General features: G+C 31.3%; 1 protein-coding gene across 13 annotated transcripts in view; it reads right to left on the bottom strand.

Annotated features, from left to right (window-relative positions):
* p120ctn (adherens junction protein p120) overlaps positions 1 to 23642 on the bottom strand; it is a 258351-nt gene continuing 234709 nt past the window's right edge. For 7 of the 13 annotated variants that reach the window (XM_080152242.1, XM_080152241.1, XM_080152247.1 and 4 more), the window contains 8 exons: positions 21779 to 22428; positions 14757 to 14895; positions 13500 to 13593; positions 8493 to 8655; positions 8029 to 8147; positions 7035 to 7124; positions 497 to 2103; positions 1 to 156 (listed from right to left, as the gene is read on the bottom strand). In XM_080152242.1, the coding sequence (XP_080008368.1) occupies positions 1909 to 2103; positions 7035 to 7124; positions 8029 to 8147; positions 8493 to 8655; positions 13500 to 13593; positions 14757 to 14895; positions 21779 to 22428 (1450 nt within the window). In that variant the 3' untranslated portion in view covers positions 1 to 156; positions 497 to 1908. Of the gene's footprint in view, positions 157 to 496; positions 2104 to 5414; positions 5437 to 7034; positions 7125 to 8028; positions 8148 to 8492; positions 8656 to 13499; positions 13594 to 14756; positions 14896 to 21778; positions 22429 to 23642 lie in introns of all 13 variants that reach the window. The other 6 variants (XM_080152243.1, XM_080152237.1, XM_080152239.1 and 3 more) reach the window with 6 other exon arrangements.

Genomic DNA, 23642 nt, shown 5'->3' with positions numbered 1-23642 from the left:
TAATTTGGATGATTTTTATTTGTCTGAACCTTCTGTTACAAGATACATTCAAATAAATAATAATAATTTCAACAATTATACAAGTAATCATATAACCACAAAATTAAAAATTATTCCACAATTTTCAGTTTCTTTTGCTTTTCAGGGAAGATCTACCTTTTTTTTTGGAGACGGCGCAAATGTCATGAAAAATTACAGGTGGATTCTTAAAAAACTTTTTGGCTCTCTGCCTCATTAAAATTAGTGAGGCTCGCTAAAGAAATTTTTGTGAAAAATCCTCCAAATTCGCATTAAAAATCTAAAAAAATCATAAAAGGGTTAATAACAAAAGATTTTGTTTAATTTTTGTGGATTTTTAATGCGATTTTGGAGGATTTTTCACAAAATTTTTTAGTGAGGCAGTAAGCCAAAAAGTTTTTTATGAATCCACTTTAGGAGTATAACAAGGCAGACAATGATTTTTATCGACAATAAATGATCAATAAATGATCATTACCTGTCATTCTACATGATATGATATTTAAATCACTTAAACCTTAACCACTAATCTACCAAGAAATAGTTGACAGTTAATGAGATTTTAGTGAAAAAATCAACGAATAAGTCAAAATGTCCAATTTTAATCATTTAATAAATGTTTGTCAGCCCTTCTCTACTATTAATTTTTCAAGATATTTGTGTCCGCCTAGGCCAACATTATTTATCATAATTTTATTAAAACAAGGTAAAAATTTGAAAAGTATAAAATGATTGAAATACACAGCAAAGAGTTAAGAAATAACTTTTTTTTCTTACAAACAAAATGATTATTTTTTGCTCATTTTTTTATGATTTGTTACCTAGGCTATTTTAGATTCATATTTTGTAGTTTGTTTAAATCACAATTCAAATGACAAAAAAAATCATTTTGCTCGTTTTTATGTACATTGGAAAAATTGCAAAATATTACACATTATTTCTTTTTACTAAATATAGGTAACGACTTTTGTATTTTTAAGTACTTTTTTGTATTACCAAGTACTATTAGATAAGTTATACAGACTGAAATTTTCATTTAATTTAAATCACAAAGACAAGTTATTAAAAATCCATTAAAATTTCGGTTTCATGTGAAATGATCAGAGATTCGAACCTGGGTCACGCATTTTTAGAATTTTTTCTCTAGTCACTTTTTTTGGAACTAAAAAAAAAATTCACTTGTCACATGTAAAAAGCAAAATATGCATGTATGTATATAAATTAATTTTGTAAAAATTGTGAAAAACTGAAAATCTGGTTGTTGCTGCATATATAAAGAATAATAAATATCATGAAATAATGAATATACATAGTTTTTTTTGTAACATCATTAAATGGTACATAATACAGAGTACAGAGTGTACATTTTATTAGGTACATAATGTACACATAGTACAACTGCATAAATACAATTTTATAAAGGTTTCATTTTCCTTCGTTCAACCCTTGTTTGTTTATAAGCTGATAATATAACAGTTTTTATTTTTAAATAATAAATAATTTTGAAAGTGTCCTTATATGGAATGTTTTTGCACTTGGTTTTTATAAAATATTTTCAAAATTGTTCACATATAAATTTAATTTCCTAAACATATAATTTCTTATCACTTTTTAAATATTCCTTTCATATTTTTCTTAGTTAATCAGCTGTTTTTATCATAAAATCAGCTGATTTTTGTACTGATCAGCTGTTTTTTTATCTTCATCTAATCAGCTGACTATTTGTACTTTACAGCTGATTTTAAAAACTGACTTTTTTATATGATTATATTATAACTTTTACCGGCTTTTTTAACAGCCTTATACACTGAAATTTGTATAAATAGAAAATATGAAAATGATAATCTGCTAAATATAAATTGTTTTTATTTCTAAGGAATCACATGACTATCAGACCCACGAGTCGCCAGCGGACGGCTGGCTGGCCCCGCTGTTTTCCAGCGCGGCCGCCTGGTTGTCCTGTACCGCCCAGTGGCGGGCGTGGTCACTGTAGTTGTCCTGGTGGTCATGATGGTCAGGCTGACTGTGGCTGGACCGTTTCTTATCACGGTTCACTTGCGCGTACACGGGCTCACCGGGAGATATCTACAAGTAAAAATAAATTATTAGTCATTTTCTCCATTAATTTTGGTTGAAAACTACAATAATAAAAATATACAAACTTTAAACTATACGAAAATATTTATAATCTTTAAAAATTATACTACACAACATTAAATAAAAAAAAATTTTAAGTGTGAGATTTTAAAACTAAATTGACAGAAACAAAAATCATGCAAGACGATCATTAAGAATGACAACAAAAATCATTATGATAAAAATAAACAAGTAACTAACACATTTTTGGGGTTGCATCTAATATTACAAATGAAACTACAGAGTGGCTTTACTCCAAAAAATGGTTAACTACATTACTAAAACAACAGAAAAACGATTGTTTCACAGCATTAGAGTAAAACACTAGAGGGAGAAAGGGTTAAATAACTGTATCTCCCCATCGCATCAACCTTGTGCAACCTTTCTTTTGGGTCATTGGAAATCAACCAATAGTGGCGCTTATATTAACACAGCCAAGTAGTAGAAAATTATTTAGAAACAGACGAAAAGGGTCATTGAAAAAGAAAGGGAGGTAGTTGTCTGTATATACATCTAAACTATACTATAACTCTGTTTTTTAACAACCTCATTGAACATTTGACCATCTTATATTTTTCTTTTTTTGTGAATGCTAGTCCGTGCTAATGTATATCTCTTAAGATGAAAGTAGATTTAATGGGGGGGCTTCTGCTAGATGAGGGGGGGGGGGAGTTGATCCAAAGCATTCTCTTATGAATTATAAATGTGCGGGGGAGCATTTTCAGGGGGGTAGGGACTGGTGGTTAGTTCTTTCACATTTTTATATGCTAATTGGCCGACCAAAAACTAAGTGAAACTTTATTCAAAGGGTTAGAGAAGTGAAGAAAAATAGACTAAAACTAACCCTTAATACCGAAAAATTCTTAAAACCAATCCAGAATCTTTATGGAGCTTCTATGGATTGAGAAATGGAGTTATTGAAATCCTAAGCTATAAAAAAGACCTTACTACTCTATCTAAAAAGATAGGACGGTAAATGTGTCCCCTCCCCCAAATATTTTATGTAAAATTATGTCATTAGAAGCTTGTGTTCATTTCGAAGATGTATGGCATGTAGTTTAATTTAAAGTCCCACTTTATTTAGGATTTTTTTATATAACTCCAAAGTGAATGGACATAATAGTTCTTGTTAGAGGACCATTGCCCTACATTCCTGCAAAGGATGCTTGTAGAACCTTCCTCTATCCAGGGAATGGAAAGGCTCTTCTCATATAACAATAAAAGATTGAAAAAAGAAAAATTCAAACTTTTCTTTAAACAAAGCCATTGTTGCAAAAAAAAACTTTATAAAAAAATTGTATTTTATCGTTTAGTTTGGTCATTTGTATCAAGATTTTAAATTAAATTTCTTACAATAAGTGCAACTTACCTAGTGAAATAAAAAAATAATATTAAAACGATTGATTCACTCTACAAGTGACAAAATTAATTAAAATGATTGCTAAAATCTAAATATATCTTCATGTCTTAGAAAAATGTATTTTTTTTATTAAAAATAGGTTGAAAAACATTTTAAATTTAAACTATTTTAAAACTAAAATATTAAATAACTACATATGAATAATACCCATAATGTAACACATACCCTTATACAAAAATTTTAAAGGCAAAATATTATTTTTTCCAATTGCCCCTCCCTCTCCCTGATCTACCTAGATCTTCCTTAAAACTTTGCCTCAACATCCATTCCCTTAACCTTAGTTACATCAAAACTGTGAAAATTTGCCAATTCTTGTAATTTTAAATCTTGTAATTTTTTTTGAGAAAATATAAGTTAATATTGTGTGCTTTGTACATTGTATCTTTCAAAAAGGATTTAAAATGTCGGGTCATGAAAAGAAAACGAAGTTGCGGGCTTCATCGTATTTTTTACAGTAGCTTTTGCCCCGCAAGGCTAGAGTCCCCCTGCAGGGGCTACAAATAGGAGAAAACCTGCTGTGAAAATACGAAGAAACCCGCAACTTCGTTTTCTTTCCATGAACCAAAATGTTAAGTAAAAACTAATATAATTCTCTAAAATATTACATTATTCAAATGTATTAAAATCCAAATTTTTTTGATCAACATAAAACATAAGTAAAGTGAACATTTTATTAATTTGGATTAGTTTTCGAAAGCAACAACCAAACATTTTATAAAAATGATAAGATATGTAGTTTTCTTTAAAAAATTTCTATTAATAATTTAATTATTAACTACTAAGATAAGTATGCCACAAAAATAAAATCTTCTACTATACAAAACAAACAACTATCATTTTAATTTAACTAAAAAGTTTAGGACAAAAATTACAGAACATGCTATAAAATTATAACAGAAACGTAATCAAGTTAAAATCTAAATGAACCCTCTTTGTGGAAAACCTCTTTTTTTAGAAACATAAGTGACAATTCATGAAATTTTCTTGGAGAGTTTGTCGTATGCTATCATTAGGACTAACTTACAAAAATATAGCACATTATATAGAATACGTTGATATTGTGACTGGCGAATTTTTGTAAACAATTTAGGTTGCTAATATGGTTCACATATATTTGTCATAAACCTCTCCAAAGAGGGAGGTCATTTTCTAGTAAATCCCGTAAAGGTGTGTGTTATAAGGCCTAAAAATAGTAGTAGAACGATTAGGTGCTCTATATATTTGTATTCCCTAATGAATAGAACAATAGGGAAATTTTTTTTTTTTTTTGATAACCCTACCTGGAATATCTTTTAAAAATACGAAATTTCTATCAAACGCTTTGTTTGGCTCAAACTGACAAAAATTAAAAAAATATATAATTATAATAATAATGTTTTCTATAGGTACAAGGTAAAGGTTAAGAACAATCTATACCATTAAACAAAGGAAGAAGTCATTCTTTACAGGTTGATTTATTATAATTATATTTTTTTTATTTGTGTCAGTTTGAGCCAAACAAAGCGTTTGATAGAAATTTCTTAATTTTTAAAGATATTCCAGGAAAGGTTATCAAAAAAAAAAAAAAATTTCTTCACTATTGTTCTATTCAATAGGGAATACAAATATATAGAGCACCTTATCGTTCTACTACTATTTTTAGGCCTTATAACACACACCTTTACGGGATTTACTAGAAAATGACCTCCCTCTTTATTTCATGAATCCTCTACTTGTTATTAAGAATATTGACAAGAATAATTTAAACAACATAAAAGGGGTCCAAAAACACAATAAACAGTTACTACTATAACCGGGGGGTCCAAACACAAAGTTTGTGAGATATTGGATCAAGTCTTACTTTAATATTGATGCTCTGGTGGCTAAAACAAAAGTTTTAGGTTAAAATTGATTAAAATCACATTTTAGTAAAATTTTAAACATATACAGGGTGTTCATTTTTTATTAAAGGTTTAGTTATGTATCAAACGAATCATAGACAGCTTTCCGCGGATATTAAAATTGAAAATTGTAAGGTTAAAACCAGTTTTGTTAACCCCAAGGTACCGAAGACATATGCTAACAAAACTGGTATTAATTTTATTACTTTCATTTTAATATTCGTGGAAAATTGTCTGTAATACGAAGATGTACATGATTTTATAAATTTGGCTGTGAACCGGTTCTAATCCAGCGGATAATAATCGGTTTCGAAGCCATACTGGAAAATATTTGGATATACCCTTATGTTATTACTTTATAAATGTTTTAAATCTAAAATAGGTGTAAGAATATGTACAATTTATCAAAAATTAGTAAAAAGCAAAGGTTAAAGTCAGTTTAAAGCAAAAAATCACATTGGGTTTTATTCAGTATTTAAATTTTTATTCTATTTAGTAAAGACCTTATTTCTATTTCAATAAAAAAAAGCTTTTTAAAATTGCCATAAGGGATATTTTATTAAAAATAATTAGATAAAAGTATTGTTGAAAACAAATAAAAGAACAGAGCAGTTGGATATTTCGGAAAAAAAAATCAAATGGATGTATTCTTAAATATGAGAGTTAATCAACCAGCAGCTTCGCTCCTAACAACTAGGGTATCTGTATTCGAAGGGATAGGGATTACAGAGCAGAAAAATAGGTAAAAACCATTAAAATACCTATATTTAAAAATTAAAATATCCTAAAACTTTCCCGGTATATAAATGAAGCTTTCATTAAATCTAGTTATCGAAATCTTAAGGCAGGGGTGTTTATTCTGCACAAGATTTATTTTTTTGGAACTTTTACTTTTAAAATCTAAAATAAGAAATTCGGTTATCAAATTCGACTCTCCCCTCCTCAAGTGCCCCTAGAGGCCTCTTAGGGCGTAGCCGCTAATCTTAAAAAAAGGAGCTGCATAATCTTTGTCTGTTCTGTTCTACTACTTGTATTTCACAATACAACCAAGTTCCTAACCAATTTATTAGTCAAAAAGGATCCTAATAAAAAAGTTTAAAAGCAAAAAAAACAAGGAGTAAACATTCATAAGAAGCGAAGCAAAGTTGAAATAATGATAAAATAAGTCGCATATGGTCCCTTTCGTAGCATGGCCCCTAAAGGGGCGATTCGTTGTATTTTGAAAATGGCTTTTGAAAGGTTATTTTAGGTTAGGTTTGGGTTAGGCAATTGGCCCCGCTGGGTTAGAGGCTAGAAATAGGAGAAAAGCTACTGTGAAAATACGAAGAAACGCCCCTTAAGGGGCGTTGCAACGAAAGGGACTATACCCAACAAGTCTAGGAATAGAGAATATGACAAAGAAAAAAATTAACAAATGCTAAGAATAAAATAATCTTGAACCCAATGTTTAAAGTTACAGAAATCAAACAACAATATTGATTGGAGAGGAATTATGGTAAGATAATCAAATTTTATTTTAAAATATGTATAAATTATAGAGTAGCTTCACTTATAAAGAAACAAATATTGTTAAAACTTACCATATGAGAACCCTGTGAGTAAATTCTTTGTTGTGCTGGGCCACCACCTCCCCCGTACAAAGATAAATTCTCCATAGGAAGATTATCACCCTGAAATAACATAAAAAATCTATAACAAGATAACAATAATTTTGATTTAAGACGTAGTATACTGTTTTCAGAAGGACATACAGTTTTATGACATATTTTGTAAATGTGAAAATCAAGCAATACTTTGCAAATAAATCTTATCAATTACTGCAAGCAAAATTCAGACTGAATTTTAAAAAAATGTGTAGATAATGCAGACTGAGTTACTCAAGCTCAGTGGCGTGCACAGGCTTATTCCTTAGGTGGAAAACGGTAATGAAGACCTTCCAAATTTTAATTTCATGGGGACTATTGACACCCCCCTAGTTCCCCTTCCCCATTCTTATGCTCTAGTTGTAGAGTCGCTACGCTATAATTTTGTTTTTGTTTGATAATAAAGTAAAAATACGTTTAATATTAAGAATTAAAATGTATTAGTAATTGCAGTATTATCAGATCTAAGATTAAATGATAATAAATATTTGAAAGTGTTAATTTTTAATGATTGCTTATCTCAAGTTTAATATTTCATATAAATCAGCATTTTAAATATGCAATTTCGATTTATCATTAAAAGCAAGGACAATTATATCTAAAATAAAACAAAAAAATTGTCTTCCATATTAATGGAGTTATTTACCTACAAACTTTTACAAATTAGTAAGGGAGGGGACATTTAGCAGTTTATTACACTAGTCCCCAAAGTCTTATGATAACATTTTCTTATTCGTTGTCTTATCAACCTTGGGGACTTTCATTGAATTTTGATTGGTTGGTTAATTTAGTTGAGTGTCCAAATGTTTCAATCACTAATTGTAATCTTCAGAAGGGGTAATTTTGTGTTTTATCATCACTGGAGATGTACATCAATTTATCAGCCATTGTCTTATCTCTTTAGATCTCTGTCTAAAAATAATATACTTACATGATACTGATGTTGAATATTGTTTTGATGGTGTCCTGCGGCCCCCTGACCGCCGCCAGGACCCACCCGTCCGTCCGCAGAACCGCGAACCATCGTTCTGTCCTCATACCGGGTACCACCTAAAAAAGTTTCAAAATATTCAATTCAATCAATATATTAAATAAAAATCACAAAACCTCATGACACAAATTTAAAATGTTAATTCCTATGAATTTTCTGTAATCTTTAATTATATTGTAATGTTTTTCTTTCACATGAACTATTAAATTGCTGAGCCAATAACTATATGCTTTTCAGAGAAGCTTTAAATTTATATTAGTTACCTAAACGTTTTCGAAAGAAGATAAATATTAAAATCGTTAAAAATTCACATTTTCTTACTAAGGAAAATAATTGAAGTTTGCATCTTGGCTCCTAGAGGCGATTGATGCAGACATCAAATTCTTAATTAAAACGTGACTAACCTTGGCTGGCCATGGGCCGGTTCAGCGTGGAGTTGAGGTGGGTGGGGCTGTTGGGTCGGGCGTTCCGCGCCGCCACAGTCTTCGTCACAAAGTCAGACTCCTTCCACCCGGATTTTTTGTACACTTCGCGCAATTCTTGGTGCTGCCACATTGAGAATAATACCTGAAACAATAATGTTGATTAAGATCCCAGGAACGGCAAAATTTGTAAAATAAAACTACTACTTCGCGTACAAGTTATTTTTTAAAACCAATATTTTTTGTCTTAATCTTATCTGTTCAGAAAACAAGGCTGTATACGACAATAACACGTAAAGTTGAGGAGAAAAAGTAAATATGTTTTTCCTTATTAGTATACGTTATTATCATAATTAAATACTCAATATCATAATAATAAAACTTAATCTGATTAATAAGTAAATATTTTCGTTAATTGAAATTGAAATTCAATCATATCAGCAAATACATTATTTTTAAGATTCTAGTAAAGCTAAAAAAATACCCGATTTAATTTTACTTTTAAAGTTACTTTTAGTTAGGCTAGGTTGGATCAAAGTAAATTTTGAAAAGCCCCTCAGGATTAAAAAATCACTCATTGAAAGGTTTATTGGTCCTTTACTTACAATATACTAAAATCGCCTATTTTGATAGATTAAAAGATTGAACCATAACAATATTTCATATGTTAACTTTCCTTAATTTTAGCAGTACATAATACATTCTAAATTAGGTGTTTACTTAATAATTAAATCTTTTGCGATTACAATAGAATACATTTAACAAGGATAACAACTTTCATAAGAAGCTAGACAATTTTGTAATATTATTTGTTCAATATTAGGTTTAGGCTGGTTGGCCAGATATCCGGCCGGATACCGGATATTGAAACTATTCGGTATCCGGCCTAACCCTATTAAATATGTTTTAGAAATTGAAGAGTAGTTACGCTACTTACAAAGTAACATTGTATGTAAATAGGTCAGCTGAATTTGAGTTTCCAATTGTGTACATAGTTTCCTCATCCTATCTCAACATTTACTACTAGCTAAAAAAGCTTCAAACTTCCCAAAAATAATCTAAAGAAGGTGTATCAACTTTTTTTTTTATAGCTAGCCGGTTCTTTTAGTAAGTAGTAGATGTAAAATTTTTCATAGAATTCAGATATGCAATCGGTTTTTTTTGTAGACCTCTTATTTTTTAAGTAATTTAAGTTTAAAAAAAAAAGATTAAGTTGATTTTAAGGTACTAAAACGCAACAAAAAAAAAAGGAAGAAAATGTCCATTATGTACAAAAATAGTAAGATCTTTAATTTGACACCTTACTTTTTGAATTTTGTCAGGTAATTATTGAAAAAATAGATTTTTTTAAACCCACGAGAATAAAAACTTTGAACTTAATTTTATCATTTCACAGGTAAAAAAATATGGGTTCATATATACCTTTAGAATCAGAAAAATATTACGAATCCATTGTAAGCAAAATTGAAAAAAAGTAAAAAAATAAAAAATAAACAAATGGCCAAATATATTTTTTGTTCAGGCAACACTTTCGTCTTCCCTTTTTTACCCCCTCTTTACCCCCTTCCCATTTTTATACTCAATTCAAGAATTAAGACGTTGCCTGTATAATATAATATGATATTTTCATATAATTCCTTTTATTGTAGTTTATATACTATATTGTAAACTTTTTTTTTCAATTTTGCTTACAATGGATTCGTAATATTTTTCTGATTCTAAAGGTATACATGAACCCATATTTTTTTACCTGTGAAATGATAAAATTAAGTTCAAAGTTTTTATTCTCGTGGGTTTAAAAAAATTGATTTTTTCAATAATTACCTGACAGAATTGAAAAAGTAAGGTGTCAAATTAAAGATCTTACTATTTTTGTTCATAATGGCCATTTTCTTTCTTTTTTTTGTTGCATTTTAGTACCTTAAAATCGACTTAAATTTTTTTTTTTAAACTTAAATTACTCAAAAAATAAGAGGTCTACAAAAAAACCAATTGCATATCTGAATTCTATGAAAATTTTTACATCTACTACTTACTAAAAGAACCAGCTAGCTATAAAAAAAAGTTGATACACCTTCTTTGAAAAATTAAAATTTTGAATGTATATAAATTGTTTATACATCTTATCGTTTTTCCCTTTGACCGGAGTAGCTGAGGTTTTGCAATATTTGGGTTGTACAACTTTGGAAATTAGGGAAGAAATAGGCAATCAATTTTCAGTTGATCTGTAAATATTATTAATCGGCATTGACGAGAAACATAGACAAATAGTCTAGAAAACAAATCGTAAAAGGAGGCAACCGAAAATCTTAGTGAATATTGAAGGGAAATTCCAACTTGTAAAATATTGCCTTTGGTAGCTAATAAATATTAAGAGGGAAAAAAGCTAAATATAAAATTCATGGCCATTGTTCTTATGTATTTAGAAGATGTATCACTGCCTTCAGTTGCCTGTCAGGGACAAATGAGTATATAATGGTGATAAAATTATTCTATAACCCGTTCTTACCCACTTACACCCTCTAAAAAATGGTAAAATTCGGAAGTAAAGTTAATTTATTGCCTATTGTACTTTCCCCGTATCCATTGTTGCATGTACTCCCTAATTATTGGAACATGATTTTAATTGTTCAAACTGATTAACAAAACAGGAATTTTAGAAAATTCGTTAAAAATTGGAATTTGGGTCATTTCTAGATTTATAATTTTTCAAAGCAAGCAATGGATACAAAAATAAAATTTATTAAAACTTTTGGAGATGGTTATAAACATTTATGTCAATAAAAAAGTAAGTAAAAGTATATTAAAAGACGAGCCCATGGTAAATTGAGGCTTTGTTTTTAAAGGGATAAGAAGGAATGAAATCGCCTAAAACCAACCCAAAACATATAAAAGGTATCATTAGTTCAGCAGGTATTCAAATCTTAAAACAGGTAAAAAAAACCTTTATACTTTACTGTATTTGAAGTATAATAGTATGTTTCGTTTGTGAATTCGAACCTTTATCCTTTCTATCTTTCCTTATCATTATTGGTAGTATAGAGAGCGCCTAAATTCAAAAGTTCATAATTGAACACGGCATTCAAAACAATAAGTGCGCAACCAAACATAAACAAAGCTTGCGCCTCCATCTTAATTCTTTCTTTCTACATGCGTGGAATATCTGTGTGATGAAAACCCATGTATAGTACGAAAATGTGGTGTTATCCGTGCTGAAAAATACCTTTGAGTGCTTCCCAGCTTGACATGTTCAAACGACTCGGTAAATATTATTTCTTTTAAGCATTTTAAATAGAATGGAATGATTTCTTAAAGACGGCAAATTAATTTCTTTATTTTCATTAAAATTAGACCAAGTAATTGATTTATTTTTGTATCAGAATATTTTGATAGTAGTCTATGATGATTTTATCTATGAATTATAAACTCGCATTAAGTTTTGATTTAATTTTAAGCAAAAAGAAACCTAACCTTTTTTATATATTTTGAAATATAAATTCGAAATCACGAAACCTTTTAGAAAAAGACGATTATGTCCAAATGAAAAAAGATTTATTTTCTTTTACAAGATTTATTTCTTCTATGAAATATTTAACATTTAATATTTGTTTATTAATTTTTTTATTTTTTATTTCAGCGTTGACCGTTTCATACAATAAATTGTATTAGTAACTACGCTGGTTTTGATTCATGTGGGAAGTAGCAGGTTTAGTACATTTGTACTATAAGATCTCGTACACGGCCAGGCAAGAGCCGTTGTACCGAAACATTTACATAATAAGATATAAAATCACCTCCTTTATTAAATAATTAAACTCAAGTTTTAAAAAGAAAAGGTAGTACAAGCCAGTCAAATATCCTTATTATAAAGTAAGATGATGTCTGTCTGTTTGTTTGTCTGTACTGAAGGATCTCGCTAACCGCTGAACCAATCAGGTTCTCCTTACTAGGATAGCTTCTCATAGGTCCCGTGAAGGTTTTTATTTATTTTTGAGTACCACCACCCTCCCCAAATCGAAATTTCTTTATTTCCTCGAGACTTGAACACAACATATATTATTTCTCAAATTAGATATTTGAAATAAAAACAAATAAACATTTAAAGTGCCACTAGAGACCTCTGGGGGCGTAGCCGCTAGTAATGGTTAAAATAATTCGTAAATTATAATCACCCTTAATATCTTACGTTATTATGGTGACTTTTTGTTACATACATCTTAATAATAAGTTGCCTTTTACGTAGCAATTTTAATTGCTTTAAAATTAATAAATCAACCTAAACGTTTAGGTCCTCTTTTTTATATAACAGCAAATCTTTTGTACTAAAATGGTTTGTAATTAAGTATAGGATAGAAATATCATTTGGGAAAGTGGAGTTAACCTTCCCGAAAATACATAAAAACTTCCGCAAGTATTATAAAAAGCTTCACTGTAAAGGAGATCAACATCTGTACAGCGGTTAGTGAGATCTTATGGTACGGAATACATTAACTACTTTTATTATATAAGGATATTCCAATGGACTAAAGATTGCTTTATAAGATTTGTAAATTTTTAAGAAAATAAATTACAGAATAGCTACGCTCCAAAAAAACATAAATTATGATGTGACTATCTTTATAATGAAAGTATTTGATGTCTTAGGAATTTTTTAATCATCTATTTTGGTTACATGACCTAAGAAGATTTCTAGAATAGTTATCTATCGCTTCGTGTTATAGACAGCTTTCCACGGATATAAAAAATATAAGATAAAACCAGTTTTGTAAGCCCCGAGGGACAGGAGGCCTTGGCTAACAGAACTGGTATCAATATTATTATAGTATTTGTGAAAAAAATGTCTGTTATATGAAGCTATACATAATTTTTCAGTATGACTGAGAAACGGTTCTAAGCCATACTAGAAACATTTAATCTCATGTCCGAAATAGACAAATATGTTTAACCCCCCCCCCCCCCAACCCTAGTGTAAAAAATTGCGCAACTAACCTGGCTTGCAAATTTGACAACCCTGCTTGAATACTTTGCACGTTGCCGCGTAATATTTATTAGTCTATCCACTCCACCAGCCTCCATTAAGGATCTGAAACAAATATCAGATGTATAAAGAATAGATGTACACTTAAAGAGTGCTAATTAGGATCTCTTACAAATAATAGATATATAAAGAATAGATGTACACTAGTGATACTTGAAATCTGAAACAAGTAATAGATTTATAACCAAAAGAGGCACATTAAGAGTGCTATTTGGATGCCAAATTGCAATGACCCTCTATATAGCAGACGAGAAAATGTAAAAATTAATATTGCATGGCTTGCTATATAAAAAAAAATACCACCAAATTGAGTATATTAATACATATCTTTGAAATGGCAACTAGGAAGGGAGGGGGACATTAGACTGTAAATTACACTGGTATCTAAAGTTTAAAACGACGACATCTTTTTCGTTGGCTAAAGAACTTTGAGTATTTTTTAAAAACTGTGATTAGTCAGTTCTAAACTTTTCAACGAAATAATTGTAGTCTGCTTTATGGGTAATTTTTGGTTTCATTGGGGCATGGGTCTTAGGTTCATATACCCGCTAAGATAAATATAAATCTATATAATTTTATTGAAACACATATTAAATATGCATGAATTGGGTTAGGTACTTCTATACAAGACACGGACAAAGGGGTAGCTTGTCTGATAATAATAAAAACTGTAAATTAAGACACAAATAAAAACATTTGATTAATACAAACTATTTTGCTTCTAACTTTTTATCTAGTCAAAAATCACTTAGTATTCTTAATTAAAAGCTATTACTGTTTCAGTATCATTAACAATCGGTGGAAAGGTATGAGGCAAACTAGTTTTTCTTCTGACTTAATTATCACTGTTTCCATGAGAATGATTTACATTACTTACAGAGATATACAAAACAAGGACAATTAAGTTAACAATCTAGGATTTATTAGTAGCGGAGCTAATAAAGAAATGACTCTTCAATAATCCTTAAAGGTTTCCTACAACTTTAATAGTACTGTGTTTTTTTTTGTCGGTGCTTTGCAAAAAGTTTTCGTTAACACTGATCCTGCAGTAAGTTCTAACCATGCGGTGATACTCTATATATCCTCACGTTACCTAACTTGCGCTAAGGTATTAAACAAACAAACATACCTCATCCCCTCCTATTTAAAAAAAAAGGGGTAGGAATGTAAGTGCTCTAAAGGCACTTTTTAATAAAAAAAAATGCTACCTGGAAAATTCTGGATGTTTCTTGATGACCTCGTTAAGAGTGGCTAGAACCGCGGCTATGGTGTCATCAGATGTGCCCACATCCCTCTGGGGATTACCGCTCGGCAACTTTTGAACTAGATCTCGCATTGCGTATTTTCCTAAAATAAAAAATAATTTTACTTAGCTGTTTCTTGAATTCGTACCTATAAGTTTCTTAATTAATAATTAATATTTTTTAATAGCTTCTATTGAACATGAGAGATAAGACAATGGGCGATAAATTGATGTGCGAACCCTATGGTGAAATACAAAGTTACGCCTTGTGAAATTAAAAATTATTGGTTGAAACTTCAGGAAACTCTACTAAATGAACCAACCATTTAAATTTAATAAAACTTCCCTAGGTAATTTTTTAAGTCAACGAATTAAAAAAGAGACTTTACATCATAATTTCGATATATTAAGCCATAAACTTTATATTATTTTTAGCATTAATCTACTAATTAAATTTTTAAATTTAAGAAAAAAAGTAATAATATTAAAAATTTCATTATATTTTGAAATGTATGCAATTGCATATGAAATGAAATCTGTGCAAAATCAATTTGTAACTTTTTAATAAAATTTGTCAACTTTTCTAAACCACAAAATGGTGGAATGGAGATTTAATAAAATTCATCATAATCTTTTTTTTTAATTTAATTATTTTTACATTTTTTGTGTGAAATTCTGAGCTTTCTGGACAGAGAGAGAGGGGACAATGGTCTGTTTATTACACCAGTCCCCAAAGTTTATGATAACGTTTGGTTAACAACTTTAGGGACTCCAGTAAATTTTGATTGCAAGGTTAATTAAGTTAAGTGTTTAAATGTTTAAACCACTAACTTTAATCTACAGAAGGACTTATTTTGTGTATCATTATTGGGGATGTACATAAATTTATCGGCCATTGTCTTATCCCTTTAGAGTCCTGCTTCTGGATAATTTCTAAATCCCCAGCAGAATATTCAGAGATGCCTTGTAATGGTATAAAACAATTTGACAACAAATCCCTTCGCATAAAAAATAATCCACACAATTTCAAGCATTTTCTTTACATATATAGAATAGTTCAGGGATCTAAATAGAAAAGATAATGGCCAATAAATTAATATAATAATTCCCAATATTAGAGTAAACCACTAGAGGGAGAAAGGGTTAAATAACTATATCTCCCCAACGCAACCACCTTGTGTAACCTTTTAATTGGGTCATTGAAAATCAACCAATCGTGTCGCTTATATTAACATAGCCAAGTAGCAGAAAATAATTTACAAGCAGACGAAGAAGGTGTTTGAAAAAAGAAGGGAGGTAGTTGTCTGTATATACATCTATACTATAGATCTGTTTCCACAATGATGTTACACAAAATTACCCCTTCTGTAGAGACAATTAGTGGTTGAAACGTTTGGACAATTAGCAATAATATTAAGAAATATATCAAAATTCTAAAATTCAATAAAAGTCTCCATAGTTGTTTCTTAGCCATTTAATAAGAAAACGTTATTATAAAACTTTGGGGACTAGTTAAATAAACAGCCCAATGTCCCCTCACTTCCCTGAGATTAGTTGCATTTTATTTCCAGCTTTGGTTTACATAAGTGTATCTCAAACAGGGATGATGAAATATAAATTTACAGCGTCCAGAAGAAAATTAGAGTTCTAATTTACCTAATTGTTCATCCCTTGACAAAATAGGAGGGAAGCTTTTCTATAACTAGGGTCGGTCCGTCCATACGTCCTTAACGTATAGCTCTTTACGTTAATTTAGGCATGTTAGCAACTCTACAATCGTTACCTGAATGTCCGTACGTCTATTTTAAACATGTTTATTTTTAACTTTTTTAATAACAATTTCTCATGTGATATAATCATCCGATTGATCTGACTTTTGAAGTACCTACTGATTCCTATTACAATAAGGTTGAATATTTTAAGCGAAGCATCTCTATAATCAAGTCCTAAAAATGTCAGTATGTCCTTAAACAGTATTCTGTATTTAAAAAGTTTCGCACCAAATTTACGTATATTTTGTCAAAATATTTTGTATTTTCAGTTCTGACACTCTACAAGAGTTAATGTTCGTATGTCACCCCATTTTAGAGTTTCGCTTTTATGGATGTTGTCATCCTTGTTGTCATAGAGATTACTCCTCAATAAAATTTCTGGTAAAACCTCTTTATGAGATCTTTTCTCATTGACGTTCTTCAAATTTTCTAATAAATAGTGAAATTTTTTTTCCAGTAAAATAATCTTTGATGCAATAAATAACCATTTTATTTCTTAAAAGTTATTATCGAATGTCTTGAAATTGCAGCAGTGAAAGTTTGTTCAGTGATATCTTCATTTTCAGTGAGAATAAATCTTGTGCAAGATTCAGAGATGCAATTTTATTTATGATCTCAGCGGATATCTGTACGCTCTGGATCATATCAGTTAGGTGCATGGTTGGATTCTTGTATTTGGACTATTTTCTGAGATTTTTTAACACAAAAATAATTTGCAGGGTCAGCTAATTTAAAGAGATCATAAAACAAAAAAAGTATTTTATTGGTTAATTCCTGCTGAAGATACCAGATTAAAAAAAAACATTATCAACTTATTTTTTTAAGGAACCAAAAGACTTTTTCTCTATAATTTAAAAAACAATATTATCCCTCCTAAAACACAATGATGTATTTTAGTATCTAGCTGTTGGATATCTGGGCGCTTTGCATGATCATATAATGGATATCTTTTTGTTTTAAAGGATATGCCACACAGTAGGTATGCCCATACAATTTCTGGATGCACCGGACAAAACATCTTCTATGGGTAAAATGAAGGTCACATTTTTTCATGTTTGTGATTTTATTTATCTAAAGATTTAATCAAGCTTTTTATTTTACAATTTTAAAAATCATACAAAGTAGAATTTGTAAGAGATACAATTTAAATAAAACACAAAAAAGTATGTGTCTGTCTACCTCTCAAGATCTTGCAAATTACAAGAACTGAAGAATTTTGAATCTTCAAATATGTCATAAGCTTAAGAATAGGTATAAGGTAAAGTTTCTACTTTTAACCCTCAAAACAAACAAAAAACCTCAAATTTAAATTGTTCGAAGTTAACCTTTTCCCTCTATAATGACCCTAAAGTCTAGGGGCGCATAATCTGCTAGTTACATCTATATTTTGGTAGCTAGAAGCCAACTTATCAATTTCAAATATTCAATTCTATCCCTTTTGATGTTTCAGTAGGTATGCTTACAAAAATGCCAAAAATCCTAAGTAGGATAATTAAGATATTTTCCTCTTATTTTTTATACAAAAACCAAATGAAAACCTACTTTTCATTGGCAAAATAGCTTTTCTCTGATAAAATCAAATTCTAAAACTTTTAACGGATTTTTTACCCAAAAATTGGAAGATTTTTCTGTTTTATATTAGCACCCATGTTTCATAGCCAGAAAAGCACACATATACATAAATTTGAGTATCATGTTTATATTCATATTTAATGGATAAAGTGTTGGCAGCGAAGCTGCTCTATAGTCTATTTGTCCTATAAATAGACCTATAAACCACATTTAGAGGTAAGCATAGTTATATATGACCTATAAACCACATTTAGAGGTAAGCATAGTTCATTTTGATTTAGGTGATTTATCTTAGTAAGAACTATAGAGACATTACGTTTCAGTAACACCCATAAGACAACAAACACAATTATTTAAAAATATTTGTATTCAGTCTAGTGTTAGCCGTTCCCATTAATCTTGCACTTACCGACACTTGCTTGTAGCAATAAGATCTGATTTATTTCTTTCGTATTAACTATTATCGATTAGTTATAGTACTTTTTAAATCTTCTCATAATCTATCTTCTCATGAGAAAACTAAGGATATTGTCATCCTTGTTTTAACATGTACTACATTAAAAAGAGTGGCAATTAGATGAGTCTGGAAATGAGATTGAAAAAGCATATTATACAGGGTGCGGCACATAAATCCGGACTTTTTATAATTTTTAAACAAATGAACATAAAATCGTCAATTTTAAAGATTTTATTGAATTTTAAAAACTGAGAGGCAGAATAGGTATTTGACTATTAGGTTATTTTAAAAAATGGCTGCTAGTCTCATTCACCGCCTCTACCCGCTTCCTCAACCGCTGGCAGGCCCAGGTCAAAATGAACCTGTCCAAGCTGGCGAAGTTCTCCTTGATAGTGGCAATGAGAGAGGTCTTTGTGATATGGGCACGTGTATTGGTGCATGCTTCAAAGTAGCTGTAGGCCCAAAAGTCCATTGAATTAAGATCAGGCTGCTGGGAGGCCACATTTCCATAGGAATGTGAGTAACCGCAGGATCCAAATTTACCCAACTTTCGAGCTACCCTTAGACACGGAGGCTCTCATTTGGACCACAGTTGAGCTATAACGACGTTTTTTACCTTTTTGGAATTGGCATAACGATTCAGCTAGGGTTGTCAGCGCAACCCATAGTCTAAAATGAGTTTTTAAGTTCCATATGGGTCCCTGAAATCGAGAACCGAGAAATATTCACAATTTTTCACGGTTTTTGACGTTTTTTACATCTCAAAATCTGCTCCATTTCACTTTGCTGGAGTACTACGGCCAAGCCATTTTAGATAGAGAGCTCTAGTCTTTTCAAGTGTCTTACTTGTGTATCTAACAATATTTCAAGCAAGTTACATAACTCTACCTCACCTACAGATGGGCTGAGGTCAGATTTAGTGGACCCTAGTCGAGAATCAAGATTAAACCACCTGCGCATTTCGAATCTGCCTTGCTGAACATATGCGCGGCCAGCTCGGAATACACGTCCATTTTCGTTCAAAGATTTTTTTGTGCTAAAAGGTCATTACCTAAGCTTTTTATAGTGGGTTTAAACGTCCTGATTGGTCGAGTAGTTTTGACGCTATGGCCGTTTTAAAAAAGTCCGGATTTATGTGCCGCACCCTGTATGTATACATTGACCTAATTCAGAAATAAATAAAAAAAAAAGGGCTCGGCAGTCGCGTCTATAACTCACATTTTAACCCGTTTCATTGCTTAATAAAATTTTAAAAGAGGGATCACCATATTTTGGTCAGGTTTAGATTTTTTGCTGTTACACTCAAGTAGGTCATTAATTGCCATTATTGAGACAAAATTCTTTGAAATCAAATTAAGAGTACAACAATATTAAAGCTTACTGTTATTTCTGACTAGCAGATAAGTTAGAGGAAAGAAGTTTTCAACAATATCAACAAATAGGAAAAAAATCCACCAAAAAAATGTTATTATACCGAAATGACCATTTGCCAATTTTGATTTATGAAAAGTGAAAACCAATACAAATTTATCCTACAATGATTAGTGGACACAGGAGTTTACAGGAAAATAGAAGATAAATTAATCTTTTCCGCAACCGTTTATTTGAGTGTATGTATCTCAAAGTTTATCTATAATACAAAGTAGAACGATGTCTGTCTGTCCGTCTGTCTGTTCGTCTGAAGCTTAAGATCTCAGTAACCGCTGAACCGATTGGGCTCTACTTTTCAGGGATTATACCTACTGGTCCTGTGATGGTTTTAAGCTATTTTCTTGGGGGGTGGGACACCCCCAACCCCCCCAAAAAATGAAAAATACCCCCCCCCCCCAAATTAAAATAGTGGGGTCGACTACCCCCCCCCCAAAAAAAAAAATTTCAATTTTTCTTTTAAATCTAAAATACAAAAAATTGGTTTGATTAAACTTCTTGGGGCAAAGCCCCTATAGTTCAGGGGCGAAGCCGCTAGTAAATATATAGTGGAATATTAATTTTTCTGCCATTGTCCCCTCCCTGTAAGCACAATATTTTCCTATTTATCTAAAAGACAGAAATATAAAAGGCCACTTTTAGGATGATATTTTGCTAGGATTATGTTTATTAATGTAAATGGTTTTTATCTACCTCTGCATTATAAGATCAAAGTTGGATACATAAAAACTATTTGTATATGGTAATAAAATATTATGCTATGTGATAGAATGAGTTTTGGTCTGTATGTTAAACTATTAAAGAGATATATTTTAACATTTTATAAAAGATCTATTCATATATTTTTTTAAAAGAAGGAGCTACTGCATTATTTTCTTAATTTAAGATTTTCAAGAAAGTAAATTTAGAATGATTAACTAGTTCAGAAGCCTTTATTTTATTAAACTTTAAAATAATGCTTTAATTTGAATAATAACTTATTTAAGGACTGGACTAGGTTATGTACAGTGTACTGCATTACTCTCATAAATAAAATTACACCTAGTGGCTAGCTAGCAAAGGAAGACTAGTAACTAAGAATTATTTAAGGAATGGACTAGGTTATGTACACTGTACAACATTACTCTCATAAATTACACACAGTGGCTAGCTAGCAGAGACAGAGACTAGTAATTAGGAAATATTTAAGGATTGGACTAGGTTATGTACACTGTACTGCATTACTCTCATAAATTAATTACACACATTGGCTAGCTAGCAGAGACAGAGACTAGTAATTAGGAAATATTTAAGGATTGGACTAGGTTATGTACACTGTACTGCATTACTCTCATAAATTAATTACGCACAGTGGCTAGCTAGCAGAGACAGAGAATAAAAATCAGAAATGCAATTATTGGAAAACAGAACAAAGATTAAAATTAACTAAATTCTTTTCCAATTGAATATTAGTTTCTTATACATTAAAAATATTTAGGAAAAAATTTTAAAATATTTTCGATCACTTACTGATTGAGGTCTTTAAGATACATTAACTTTCATTTTTTGTTAGGTAACTTTATTGAAGAAGTTTTATTACTATTTATGAAAGTGGTTAAAATGACCTAGCCTTCAATAAAACAATGATATTTTTAAACTATATTTTCATTATCCAGGCCATGGTTTACATTTCAAATATTTTATTTTGATTTCTAACAGTCTGCTTGTTGATCTAATGGACTATTATTTTTGATGTAATTTAATTTCTTATCAACTTACCTATCAACTCTTTGTTTCTCTGGTCGATGGCAAGGTTCCTGAGGGCCGTAGCCACCGCACACACCACCCTGTCCACCTCCATGCGCAACAACTCCACAAGTATCGGCAGTCCCTTCTCTTTCCGCACGGCCGCCCTGATATCGACACTGGGCTGCCAGTAGCAGGCGGAAAGGTTCTGGATGGCGCCGGCGGCCGCCTCTAACGTCTCCGGGTTGGAGCAGTTGGACAAGAGGTTGAGGTAGGGCTGCACAACCTCCGGCTGCCACAGCATATCCATGCCGGCGGTGTTTATGCGCGCCCCGCCGCTCTGACTAGACCCCGGCATCGATCCGCCGTTGCTGGCGCCCGCCTTGTTGCCGGCCGCCCCATTTTTCTGTTTGCTCGCCCCGAAGCAGCCCAGGTTTTCGGTGTTGGGCCGCGCAGCCGCCCGCGACTCCCCAACCGGGATTTGTCGTTTGTCGTAGTTGGGGTCCTCGATTTCTTGGGCGCGGAATGAAAGGTTGCGGAGCACGCACACCGCGTTCTCGACGCTCTTGTTGTCAATGTTGGCGCGCTCGATTGCGTTGCGCACCAGATATAGCAGCGCCTCCACCAGGCCGTCACATTCACGCAGCTTTTTCCGCCCGTAGTCGCCAGCAGAACTTACATTTCTGAAAATGGAAGTAAGATTAAAATCTACATATGGGTATAAAATATTCATGGATATTTTGACAAATGAAATTTTAGGTTGGTATTATAGACATTATTTATTGGCTAGTAGGAGAGGAGAGGGGTGGAGGGGGATCGTCATTGGGAAGCTACAAGTTTCACTTTATTAGAGTAAATGAAATCTGGTCAAGTATAGTTTGGCAAGTTAGGCTGACAAAGAATGAGACTTAGAACGCTAGGGGAAAGACAGACAAATCTCAGCCATAGAGCAGATACGCTTTTATAAGAAAAAATATATTTTAAAGAAAAATAATTTCGGTGAAAAAATCAATAAAATTGGTTAAAATTGGAAAATTTGTATCTCATATGATAAATGCATTTTATTTGAATACACCACGGTGCATATTCAGGTGTTATATCACTTCCACAAAAGCTATCAGAAAAACAAAACTCTCCCCTTAAAATACTATACTAATCTTTTTAACACCCCCCCCCCCCCCTTCCTCAAAAAGACTCATTAACAATTTGTATTTTATCCTATTATATAAAGGTTTATTTTGTCTGTAGCTTAAGATTTCATCAACTACTGAACTGATTGAGTTCTTCATATTTATGAAGCTTCACAAACAAATTTTTTTAGCCCTTCCATTTCGAATACAGGGCCTCTAGATGTTAGGAACGCAGCCGCTAGTTACAGATATTTCAATCGACAACCCTTTCTTCCCTCCTGGATTTATGGTGCAAGGATTCAGGAGGTCGGACTGTGGGCATAAAATATTCTTCCCCCTTAACTGAAAAAATACTACCTTTTGGTAGCTAGTAATATTTCTTTCTCGTATGCATTCGACCCGGTGTATTAGAACCGGTTCTGACCAATACGAAAAAACTATGTCTAGCATTCGTTTTTTTAGCCAGTGCCTTCGGCATCTCGGGGCTAAAAAACTGGTTTTAATCTTATAATTGTACATTTTATATCCGTGGAAAGCTGTTTATAATACGATGCGAGAAATAACTATTATATTATTCTTGCACTATTGCGAAAATGTGACATTAAGCTTATGTTTTATTTTCGAAATATTTCGCAGAGATGATTTAACACTTGCATATTAGTAAGAGGTTCCTAAAGACTTTAAAACCACGAAATCACAAAGAAATTTCAGTCTTATCTAGCCTGTAAATATACAGTCTTGCCAAAATAAATTATGACTTTATGAAG

Source organism: Acartia tonsa, chromosome 3 (genome assembly GCF_053477335.1).
Source record: "Acartia tonsa isolate MP-2025a chromosome 3, ASM5347733v1, whole genome shotgun sequence".
Taxonomy (NCBI): domain Eukaryota; kingdom Metazoa; phylum Arthropoda; class Copepoda; order Calanoida; family Acartiidae; genus Acartia; species Acartia tonsa.
The sequence above is the reverse complement of the archived record's forward strand: the minus strand, read 5'-3'. Positions and strand labels throughout refer to the sequence as shown.